The sequence below is a fragment of the Dipodomys merriami genome, unplaced genomic scaffold, assembly GCF_024711535.1.
Source record: "Dipodomys merriami isolate MVZ:Mamm:240054 unplaced genomic scaffold, mDipMer1.0.p SCAF_177, whole genome shotgun sequence".
Lineage (NCBI taxonomy): Eukaryota > Metazoa > Chordata > Mammalia > Rodentia > Heteromyidae > Dipodomys > Dipodomys merriami.
Window position 1 is genome coordinate 91,976 of NW_027203126.1, and position 12,245 is coordinate 104,220.

The 12,245-nt window shown below is 50.0% G+C and overlaps 1 protein-coding gene across 1 annotated transcript in view; it reads right to left on the reverse strand.

The window, feature by feature from the left end:
• The window catches only part of LOC138829821 (protein phosphatase Slingshot homolog 1-like), a 54,468-nt gene extending 43,837 nt beyond the window's left edge, over nt 1–10,631 (reverse strand). Inside the window, exons 1-2 of the mRNA XM_070026345.1 lie at nt 10,522–10,631; nt 5,903–5,943 (exon numbers count right to left, since the gene is read on the reverse strand). Of these exons, the coding sequence (XP_069882446.1) occupies nt 5,903–5,943; nt 10,522–10,590 (110 nt within the window). The 5' untranslated portion in view covers nt 10,591–10,631. The remainder of the gene's footprint in view (nt 1–5,902; nt 5,944–10,521) is intronic.
• Nucleotides 10,632–12,245: the final 1,614 nt, after the last annotated feature.

A 12,245-nucleotide genomic window follows, 5' to 3' on the forward strand; every position in this document is an offset into this window, starting at 1 on the left:
AGAGAGTAGATGGGGCACAAGACAGGTGCTCAATGAAGAAGAGGAAGTGTGGCCCTCAGGGCAGGGACAGGCTGACTCTGCCCATCCCCGCCCTGTGGAAGGGAGAGAAGACAAAACCATATTTCCAGAAGCTGAAGGCAGAATAGGGTTCCCGTGAACCCCAGGTCAAGACCAGAAGGGGAAGGAGTACTGAGGACAGCAGAGAGAGGTGGAAGGGAGTTTTACAGTTTACCACTGAAACCAAATAAAACAGAGAACAAAGCTGCGTGCTGTGGTGTGCACCTGTCATCCCAGCTACACAGGAAGCATACATAGGACTACTATCCGGATATATGACCAGGCATATGCATAAAATGCTATTTAAAAAGTAATTAACGCAGCCGGGTGCTGGTGGCTCACGCCTGTAATCCTAGCTACTCAGGAGGCTGAGATCTGAGGATCACGGTTCAAAGCCAGCCCGGGCAGGAAAGACCATGAGACTCCTATCTCCAATAAACCCACCAGAAAACCGGAAGTGGCGCTGTAGCTCAAGTAGTAGAGCTGAAGAGCTGAGGGACAGCGCCCAGGCCCAGAGTTCAAGCCCCATGACCGACCAAAAAAAAAAAGTAATGAATGCTATAAGGGCTGAAGTTGGGACTCAAGTGGTACATACTTGTCTAGCAAGCCTAAAGTCCTGAGTTCCATACCCAGTACTGCCAACTCCCTCTCCCAAAACAAAACAAGAAATACCAGATTAAAGAAAGAAGCCCTCACTCCCAATCCATACACTGGGGACTCCACTACCATCTCCTCTCCCCAGTGCTCTGCCTGGCGCACAACCACTTGTATCTGATGCCAGCCTGAGCCAGCTCCCAGGATGGCAAGGGAGCCAGGAGCTGTGCCAGCAGTGCCATCTGCTCACCGATTCCCACAGTCTGAACAGCTCCCCTTCCAGAAGAGCCCAGCTCAGGCCCAGCAGCAAGGAACGAGGAGAAAACCTGGGCTCTGCCACTGGGCACCAATTGTCTATGTCTGAGTGAGAGATGGTTAGTTCCTGAGACTTTTCTAGAAGGCCTTCAGAGAAACTGTCAAAATCCCTCCAGGGTACATTGGTTTATATCTTATAGAAACAGAGCTGAAGTCAGGAGGGCTGCTCCCAGGCACGGTGCTTACCCACAGTGACCCTCCAAGGCCAGGACACAGCACTGCCAAGAGGCGAAACTGCATTGAGCAATACCAAACAGCCCCAAGCCCATGAGCACACTATTCTGTGCAAAGGGCTTCAGACCAGCTGCTAGCTACCCTACCCCACAGAGCCCCAGGAACCCACACCGACACAGAGCTCTGCCCCAGAGCCTCTGGGCACTTATACAGGCATGGAAGTTTGAATGTGGGCATAGGAACCAGAAGCTACATGCATGCCTGCCCGACTTGGAGCTCCTGCTATTTTCACAGGCCTGCAATGTCTGCAAGGCCCAAAGTCCCCTCTTCAATTGTGTAGGTGCTGTTGGCAGGCAGAGAATGAAGCCTGCCAGGGAAGAGAGCACTTGCAGTCAGGACTATGACAAAACACACAGCAGCCACAGGGTGGTAATGACAGCCTCTGTCACAAAGAAACACACTGATGACAGTGGCTGGACGGGCACTTGAATAGGCCAGTGGGAAAGAAACAGACTAGGGACAGGGCGTGGGGAGGGACAGGGCGTAGTCCCAAAATCAAATGGAGAAACAGTACATGCCAGAGGATGGGAAGGAAAGGGGGACCAGGAGGGAGAAGCACCAAGGGCCCTGCGGTGCCACGCTCTGGGAGAAGGGTAGGTTGATGGATGAACCTGAGATGCAATGGGAGGTAAGGGAATGAGGCCAGGAGGCACCAAGGGGACACAGAAGAGGACCGCAGGTCCTCAGGAGAGGACCTCAACCCAGGGATCCAACAAATTGCTGTGCATGGATGACTCCGACTTGGACGACTGAAGAACTAAACTATCCCCACATCCATGGGCCAGGGACTCAAGGATGCCCTACAGATACTAAACTGTGCAGGTACTCAAGTCACCCATTTAAAATGGCTTCCTGTTTACATGGAACCGGCTTACAATCTCCCATGGACTTTAAATCATGCCTTGATTGCTTAAGACCCAACTATTAGTAAACACTTCGTAAACAGTTGCTATCCTGAATTGTTTAGGAAAAACTGTACATGTGCTGGCCAGCAACATTGTAACAGCCTGGGTGGTTGGAACCTGGGGATGCGGGAGCAAGAATACAGAGGACTAGGCATAATAAATAATGGACTGAGAGAAGGAGAGGGAAGCCCCTGCTCCCCTAGTTTTTCTCCCTGTCAGCATTCTTTAGGAACTATAATTCAGCCAGGCATGGTGGTTCATACCTATAATCCCAGAACTTGGGATGGTAAAGCAGGAATTTCACAAGCTCAAGCTGAGCTATACAGTAAAACCTGTCTCAGGGAAAAAAGAAAAAACAAACAACAACAGTACCTCCTAGATCAATATGAAGCAGAAAGGAATCTCTCCCTCAATTCTGCCAAAACACAAACCACCACAGACCCCACAATGTTTGTCTACAACAGACTTGGCGTAAAAATGCAAATAAGGTTCAAAGGTTAAACCAGGACAGAGAACCTTCCTGTTTGGGAAAGGAACAGAAAGTAGAATGGTATTCTTTGCCTAAAAAAGACCAGGGGTCAGTGACTCACACCAGTAATCCTAGCTACTTAAGAGGCTGAGATCTGGCTGGCCGATGGTGGCTCATGCCTGTAATCCTAGCTACTCAGGAGGCTGAGATCTGAGGATCACGGTTCAAAGCCAGCCCGGGCAGGAGAGACCATGAGACTCCTATCTCCAATAAACTACCAGAAAACCGGAAGTGGCGCTGTAGCTCAAGTGGTAGAGCGCTCGCCTTGAGCTGAAGAGCTGAGGGACAGCACCCAGGCCCAGAGTTCAAGCCCCATGACCAACAAAAAAAAAAAAAAAGAAGAGGCTGAGATCTGAGAATTGGATTTGGAACCAGCCTCAGCAAAAAAATCCATAAGACTAGCAAAACAGCTAGCAGTGATGCTGTGGCTCAGTGGTAGAGCCTTGAGCAAAAGCAGCTCAGGGACAGGGCTAAGGCCCTGAGTTCAGCCCCAGGACTGCCACAAAAATAAAAATCAGGGGGCTGGGAATGTGGCTTAGTTGTAGAGTGCTTGTCTAGCATGCATGAAGCCCTGGGTTTGATTCCTTAGTACCACATACACAGAAAAAGCCGGAAGTGGCGCTGTGGCTCAAGTGAGAGTGCAAAAAGAAGCCCAGGGACAGTGCTCAGGCCTGAGTTCAAGCTCTAGGATGGGCTAAATAAATAAATATCAGGCCAGGTGCCAGCGGCTCACATTGTCATCCTAACTACTCAGGAGGCTGAGATCTGAGGATGGCAGTTTGAAGCCAGCCTGAGAAGGAAAGTCAGCGAACCTCTTATCTCTAGTTAATCACAGAAAAAGCTGGAAGCAGAACGGTAGCTCAAGTGGTAGAGTGCTAGCCTCGAGCAAAGGAGCTTAGGGATAGTACACAGGCTGGGAGTACCTCCCCACCCCCCCCAAAAAAAAACCAAAACCCCAAAAAACAAAAAAGAGGGATGATCTGTGAGGACAACTGAATCAGGACTTGGATAAGCTCAGAAGCCAGCATCTCATCCTGGGTGAGAGGCTTGGTCCCCAAGAGGAGCTTCAATGCCAATGGCATTGAAGACCTGCTGTGAGCCCAGAGTGACCTGAGGCTCCAAGAGACAGCTGCCTGGAGTTAGCCAGGTTCTGGGCCTGTCACTGAGCCACCTGCCTGTCCTGAGACAAGTACCCTCACCTGCAAGTTCAGGACAGCTGGTTCACCAGGACAACTGGCCTGGTCTCCAGAAAGGTCATATGGTCTTCCTGGGGTTTAGAAGTGAGGGAGCGTCAATCTGAATGTGGTTATTTCTCACATGCAACCTTCTTGCTTGCTCCCCACCTGGAATCAGTTAAAAATGCCTTCCTTTGGGGCTGTGTTGAAGATAAAGCAGGACAACACATAAAGCTGGGGTGAGGTGAGTTCCAATCCATCCTTTGGATTGAGTCCCTCCAGGCAGGAAAGGGGCCTTTGCCAGCGAAAGCGGACCACATCCACGTTTCTTCACAAACTGGGATAGCTCTTAACTGTACACTCCTCCAAACAATAGGCTGTCAGCTCAGGAAGGGTAATTAACAGACCAATTCACTGCCCAAAGACAGTCCATGGAGCAAGCTCAATGCTAAACTGGGACCAGAGTCTGGAAAGGGGTAGGTGGAAGGTAGAAGGAATTCTAACCCCCGGAAAGGGCAGTGAGGGTGCAGGGGAGGGGGCAGGGGGTGGCACACAGCTGCAGAGGCCCTGAGGGCCAGTCCCAGGGGCCAGCAAACTCCTTTCCCAGTTCCGGTCTGGATTCCATTTCCCCTCTTCCTCCACCAGATGCTGAAGCAGTAAGACCCATTACCACTCCTACTTGTGAGCTCAAAGGCTTTGGCTTCTAGCTTGGGAACCCAGGCCTTGGCCCTGACCAGACCCAAACCCTAGGGGTAAAAGAAGCCATTTGTCCTCTGCCCTGAGCCGAACTAACATTCTAAACAAGACCCAGCCACTATGAAGAGACATCTCTGATTTTTGCATGCTACTATATCCCTAGCCCCATAATCTTTACAAACAGGGGGTGCCACAATCATCAAGATCAGCTTCCCTCCCTTTGCTTGAACATTAGAAAACTTCAAAGATGGGATGAGCATATTTCCCCCACTTCTGCATGAGTTTAGGCCAAGAAAACATCCTGCTCCCAGCAATGAATGGCTGACCCCAATTTCTGAATACTTCTTTCCTCTCCCAACTAATGTTCTTCCTCCTCATAAGATAAAACAGATATTTGTTTTTAAGGAATGAAATCCTTGATGGTTTGTTTATGGTGCTGATGTTCTAAAGTTCGCTGACCTCCACGCTACAAAGGAATGTTGTATAATGAAGTGAGTGCCTGCTCTTCTGTAAACCGGCAAATACCAGAACAAAGGGAAGGCTCTCATTTCTGGCTAGAGAAAAAAAAAAAAACAAAAAAACAAATGTCTTTGGGATCTACTTGTGAATATAGTACATAGGAATACATTATTAGGGATTTTAAAAAATAAGCATAGATAGCTGAAGATTTCTCACAAGTTCATGCAAATAGCCCACCTTGAATTAGCTGATTAACTAAGAGGCTGAAGATCAATTTCAAACTAGCGGTATATTTAACCGGAAAAGGAAAAGCTAACCCAAACAGGATAGGAAAGTGAGGGCATACTATAGAGGCTATTTTTTAACCACACAGGAAAAGTCTACAGGAAAATACACGAAGATGCTTAGCATGCTAAGATGGCAGAATAACTGCAACACTTTCTTTCTAAATGTGATATACTGTTATTACAGCTGCTTAAAAGGCGGGGTTGGAGCTTAGTCATACAACTTAACAGGTTTAAGGCCCTGGGTTTGATTCCTAGCATCACCCGTCTCCCCGCCCCTACCATCTACAGTTAAATATGTCCAATTAAACCTGTCTATGGTTAAATATGTTCAATTATTATTTTTTTATCTCATTTCATTTTGAGACAGGGTCTTGTCTGAGGCTGAATTCACAATCCCCAGTCTCCCAAACTGCTATGATTCCAAGCGTGCCTTCACCCAGCTTTTAACACTGTAGTTATGCAGTTTTGTAAGCATGACTTTTATGCTTTAAGGTAAAAATTTTAAAGCACTAAAAAAAAAAAAAAATTTTTTTTAATCCCAGTGCATTCCTGAGGGCTTTTCCTTCCCAAAGGCAACAAATGTAACCCTTCCATGCTTGGAAGAAAGACTGAAGAAAAAAAACTGAAGAAACTCAAATACAATCTGCTTACCTGAGGTTTAACTTTCGTTCTTCATCGCTGCCAGCCTCCAGCTACAGGGAAAGAAAGACAATGTCACACCAGACAGCACTCTTGGGTGGCCTCGGCCTCAGCCAGCAGCTCACGTTCTCTTCCCTGGTGTCCAGAGAGTAGATAAAAGACATCCAGGAAACCTGGCTACTTCTGAACAGCCCTGCCCTTTCCTCCCCAACCTGCTCTGCTGCTCCTTTGAGGAATTTCCAGATTTCTAAATGTTTACGCACATTCTTGCCACCATCCGGGGGACGGGCCCTTGTGAACACAGGATTTCCTAACTGGTGTCGCTACCCAACCATCTTTTAGCCCTCAGCTTTCAACTTCCCAAAACTTGTTCTGGATCTTATCCTGTTTTGCTTTTAAGGAAAGGGCCTAGGATCTTAAGAGAATGCATCCCTTCTGTCAAAAGCAAGGCAACAGCTAAACAAGAAACTCCATTTGAATCCAAAGCCAGCTTGGGCTACACAGTTGACCCTATCTCAAAAAAAAATAAAATAAAAAATCCAAAGTGGTATAGTGAGTGTTTCATGCCGATCAGCCTACCTTCCTGGGAGGTGGAGATGGGGGTGGGAGAATCATGGGCCCAGGCCAGCCCAGGCCTCTCAACCAATGGATGGGCACAATGGCAAACTACTACCATCGCCAGCAACACAGGGAAGCACACCCAAGCTGGCCTGGGCAGAAAGTAAGACCCTATTTTGGACATAACCAATGAATGCAGCCAGTGAATCACACCTGAAATCTCAGCTACTCAGGAGGCTGAGACCCGGAGGATCATGAGTAGGAGTCTGAGAGATCCATCTCCAATTAACAAAAGAAAACAACAACAACAAACCACTAGATTAGAGGTTCACAAGGTAGAGCACTAACTATGAGCAAGAACATGAGACCCTGAGTTCAAGCCCTGGTATTGGCACACAAAAAGGAAAAGAACCAATGCAGAAAGGGACTAGTGGTATGGCTCAAGTATAGTGTGTGTGCTTAGCAAGCGTGAGGCCCTTAGTTCAATCCACAAATGTAAAAAACTTTAAAAATTCCAAATAATAAAACTCTGTCCCAAAGGGGCTCCATACCTATCACCTCACAGCTACTAAGAATACTGAAGCAGGAAGATCCTTGAGTCCAGGAGTTCAAGACCAGCCTGAGCTAGAAGATCCTGTCTCAAGAAATAAAAACAAGCAAAACCAGTCCATTTCAGCAAGACTTGTACCACAGAAGGCAGCCAGGGGTTAGGCTGTGGAGCTCAAAAGCTTTTGCTGGTTCTCAGAAAAACTTAAATATTTAATATGAATCATTGGAGACTGTTAGTTTATTTATATAATTGACAGAAAAGAATATTCGATATTTCTAAAAGCCAAAGGCCAAGAGGTTGATCTCCAAAATTAACTCTGACTTCAGCCTCCATCACAATTTTTCTTTATTTCACTTTTGTAGAAGAATTCACATCCCCAGGGCCTCCGCATCACAGGGCCTTCGCACGTCTGCATGGTACACAGAAGGTGCCCACCGAATGGAATGAGAATCCTGGAACAGCATCTTGGTCAGGAGGGATGCGAGGCTGACTGGGGACAGAAAGGAGGCCAACGTCGGGGGCAAAACAACAATCTAGCGCTTTAAGGAGGGAAGTGGTCATCTCAACCAAGAATAAGCCCACCACAGGCCCTGCATGACCATGTGTGTATGTAATGACATGGCCTCACACACCAGGGCACCTTCCCCGACATGTCCTATCCTACACTGAGAGGCAGTGGGAAAGCCAGGGAAGGCTCTGTGGACTCCAGACCACAGAGCTGGGCCATCCATCCTGCAGGGCGGCAAACGACACAGCCATATTAACAACAAAGGTGGACGCCAGCAAGTCCCCTGCACCAGGAACACTGGGCAATATCTGCCATGGATTTTGGAGGGTGCTATTGCTACCTAGTAGGGAGAGAACTAGAGGCTTTAAAACATTCCACAGGACAGGACAGCCCCCATCATGGAGAATGTTCTGGTCCCATGTGTTAGAAACCTCCCTGCAAGTGCCTGGAGATCTGCCCATGAAAATTTAGTCACTTTGAATAGTGGTCAAAAATAACAATGTGAGCCATCCCTTCCTGCAGACCGCTGATTTATCTGTGCCTCTTTGCTGCCTGTTCTCACAAAGGAGTTGAGATTAGGTTAACAGGAAAATGACATACATGAGATAATTAAAGAATGAGGAAGAAAAAAAAAATAACCAAGAGGGGAGTTGCTTCAGGGCAAAGGGCTGTGATTTCCCTGCCTTTCCCACGCCTCACAGCCAGCCCGGCTGTGTCAGGAAGCAGTTTTTCTGACTCACAGAAGGAGTTGCATTTTGATGAGTGATGCAGTGATTTGTGGGCACAAACTTCTCCGTCACCCTCTGAGGTACTCCGGTGAAGGGCAACGTTTGGCCAGTTATTCCTGAGAAGCTACAGATGCCAAAGAACCCCATAAGAGGTAATGTGGGTGTCTGGACAAGCTGGGGCACAGACAAAGGGGAAGGCAACTGGAGAAAGGATGGACTACAGTCTGGAAGATTCTTGCCTTCCAAGGTACATCCCAGCCCCTGCTCCCTCATGGGGCCAGACATGTGCCAATGTACTGAAGTAACAGAAAAGCTGGCTGCCGTTTCAGTCTGTTGATATCACTGGCAATTGATAATACATGTTTTATAATTTAAAATGTGTCTAATAGAAGCAAAATGTGGTACAACCAAAGAGTATTATTCAGCCACAAAAAGGAATTAAATACTGGCACATACTACAATGTGGATGAATTTTGAAACCATAATGCTAAGTGAAAGAAGCCAGACATAAAAGGCCATATTATGCACAATTCTTCTTAGATGAAACGGTCAGAACAGGCAAATCCTGAGAGAGAGAGCAAGAGAGCGAGGGAGAGAGAGAGGGAGGGAGGAAGAGAGAGAGAGAGAGAGAGAGAGAGAGAGAGAGAGAGAGAGAGAGAGAGAGAGAGAGAGAAAGGATTAGTGGGCAATAGTTAATGGCTATGTTTGCTTCCTGGGGTGACGAAAAGGTTCTGAAATTAGTGGTGATGGTTGAACAATCCTGTGAATATACTAAAGAACCACCAACTTGTGAGCTTGAAACAGTGAGTGGACAGTACAGGAATTCTATCTCCACTGCAAGATAAAAGAGGAATTGAAAAATGTGTCTGAGACAGGAGCAGATCACTTCCCCCAGCTCTCAGTAGTGTGTGTGTGTGTAAGAATCTGAGATAGAGTCTGGGAAGGTGGCTCAGTGGTAGAGCGCTTGCCTTGCATGCATGAGGCCCTGGGTTTGATTCCTCAGCACCACCAGAGACAGAGACAGAGACAGAGACAGAGACAGAGACAGAGAGAGAAAGAATCTGAGATTAGGGTCTGGGAAGGTAGCTCAGTGGTAGAGCGCTTGCCTTGCATGCATGAGGCCCTGGGTTTGATTCCTCAGCACCACATAAGCAGAAAAAGCTGGAAGTGGTGCTGTGGCTCAAGTGGTAGAGTGCTAGCCTTGAGCTGAAGAGCTGAGGTACAGCGCCCAGGCCCAGAGTTCAGGCCCCACGACCAACAAACAAACAAACAAAAAAAAGTGAGATTAAGTGCATTAAAGTATTTTGTAAAACTTCCAGACTGGCAGTAACAGGAGTGATTAGGAGAACAGAGCGCTGCAGGGCAGGGTCACCAGGACAACCTAACCTAACTTTTGGTTGCAGAAAGAGACCACCAATATTCTTTTGCCTCTAATCCGTAGGCAGGAGTGGGAGGCTTTACCTCACAGCTACTCTGCAAAAGTTCTTGCCAGTCCCAGTAAGGAGAAGCTGAAGAGCTGTAAGGGGGGAGACGTCTCACACGGTCACACACAACCCTTCCCATGTTGACAGTGGATCTGCAGCTCCAGAGTTGGCCTACCCCAGATGCTGGCTGGCTACTTCCCTGGCCTGCAGGGCTGCTGCTCTGTTCTCTCCACAGAGCTAAGGGGCTCCTGCTGCCCTGCCGTCTACAGTCGGCTAGGAATTTCGCCTTTAGGGTTCTCCAAGAGAAGGTGGGCCAGCCTTCAGCTGCTGCTGTGACCAACTCCAAGGATGAGGCCCTGGCCTTGGGCAGAAAGCCTCATTCTGCAGACTCATAGGGGAGGCACTTGCCCCAATTATTCCAGAAAACATAGAGCCCACTAAACCAGGGCCTGGTCACCGGCACGGAGCAGGTATAACACCCTCTGCCCCGTAGCAGTATGAAACCCCCCAAGCCCCAGAAAGGCCTAGAAAACACGCCGATGAAGACCGAGCGGAAGGATGGAAAAGGAAAACTCCATTCCCAGCCACGCACGGACACAAGAGCCAGCCCCGAGCCCCAGAGCATGCTCAGTGATGGTCACGCAGGGACACAGGGACCCACCCAGAAGACACGGCCACCACCCCCCGGGGCCGGCCGCCAGGGCGACAGCCTGGCAGCCGGGCAGGGTCGGGCCCCGGTGGGCACGACGCCCCGGCTTCCCCGCAGGCCGCTCCCGCCGGGGGTCCCCGTCAGTCCCACCCAGCGGAGCCCCGGGTCCCCTCCCCGCACGCGCGGCCCAGGCCCCGCGCCGGCCCCGGCTCACCTCGCTGTTGCTGGCCGAGGAGGAGGCGGCGCTGGGCGTGGGCGAGCGCTGCAGGGTCACCAGGGCCATGGCTGCCGCGTGGGGCGCGGGCGCCGCCGAGGCCTGGAACTAGAGACGCCGCCGACGCCGCCGGGCCGAGCCCGGGGCCTCCAGGAGCCGCGCGCGGGCGGGCGGGCGGGCGGGCGGCCGGGCCGAGCCGGGCCGGGCCCGCCCCTCGCCCTCAGCGTCCGTCGCCCCCGCCCCGCCGCCTCCCGCGCCGGCGCGCGCGCCCCTCCCGCTGAGCCGGAGGGGGTAGGGGGAGCGGAAGGGGGCGTGTCCTCGAGGGCGGGTTGGAGGAGGGGTTGAGCTGGCGGGGCGGAGCCGAGAGGACGGTGAGGGGCGGGGCAGGGAGGAGGGGGCGGGACGGAATAGGCAGAGGAGGGAATGGAAGGAGGGGCGGGGCCGAAGGGGCGGGGCGGAACACTGCGCACGCGAAGAGGAAGCTGCGGGCCGGCTCTCGCTTGCCTCAATTGGCCTTGGGTATCCGGGCGGGGGCGTGGCCACCATGAGGACCGCCTCCGGAAGTCGGCCTGCGGAGCTGACCAGGGTGGGAAAACTGAGGCCTGTGGACTACGTGGTCCAGACTCTTCAGGGGATGATGCGTGCAATGACTCAGAAATAAAAGAATTCCTCTTGCTAGACTTTGCAGAAATTCAATTCGTTTACTCATTCATTTATGAACCATTTGTTGAGCTTCTACTGAATACTAAGCGTTCAGTATACAAAAGTGAGCAAAGATTAGGCCCATTCTTGGGGATTTGATTGAGGTTCCTGAGATTATTGCATGCACTTAAAAATTAGTTTGCTAGCCGGGCGCCGGTGGCTCAGGCTTGTCATCCTAGCTACTTAGGAGGCTGAGATTTGAGGATCACGGTTCAAAGCCAGCCCGGAAGGAAAGTCCATGAGACTCTTACCTCCAATGAACCAACAGAAAACCAGAAGTAGCACTGTGGCTCAAGTGGTAGAGCACTAATCTTGAGCTGAAGAGCTCAGGGACAGTGCCCAGGCCCAGAGTTCAAGCCCCACGACCGACAAAAACAAACAGAAAACACCAGAAGAAGTGGTGCTGTGGCTCAAGTAGTAAAACGCTAGCTGTGAGCACAAAGAGGCTCAGGGACCAGAGCCCAGGCCCTGAGTTCAAGCCCCACAACCAACCAAAAAAAATTGGTTTGCTTGTGGAGGAGGCTAGTTTTGTAGTAGGGTGCTTACCTAGTATGCTCCAGGCCTAGGATTTGAAAGCTTTGCTTCTAAGTGTCTAGAAACTGGAATTTTGGACCCCAGGCCCAAACTCCAGGACTTCCACTTGCCCTTGTCAGCCAAGTAAAGACTCAGGTGAAGAGCAGGGAAAGGAGATTTTATATCACAGCATGAGCATGCCATGAAGGCAGCACTTTAGTTCCTCTTTATGTGTGTTTTAGGCTACAGACATGAGCTTCAGGTATTATAGACAAAGAATTGGGGGGCTGGGGGAGGCAGTGGAAGGGATGATTTATGATGATTAAACAGTCTTGGCCAAAGTATGGCATGGTTGGTCATTATCTTAGTATTTGTTTGGGGAGAATTCTAGAGAATTGCTAGCACTGTCAGCACTCCTTACCATCAATAAGACATAGATGCCGGGTAGGTGGTCTGTCCTTAAGGGTGATTTTGACTGGCCCTCATAAAGATAATGTGTCCTTCCCAGA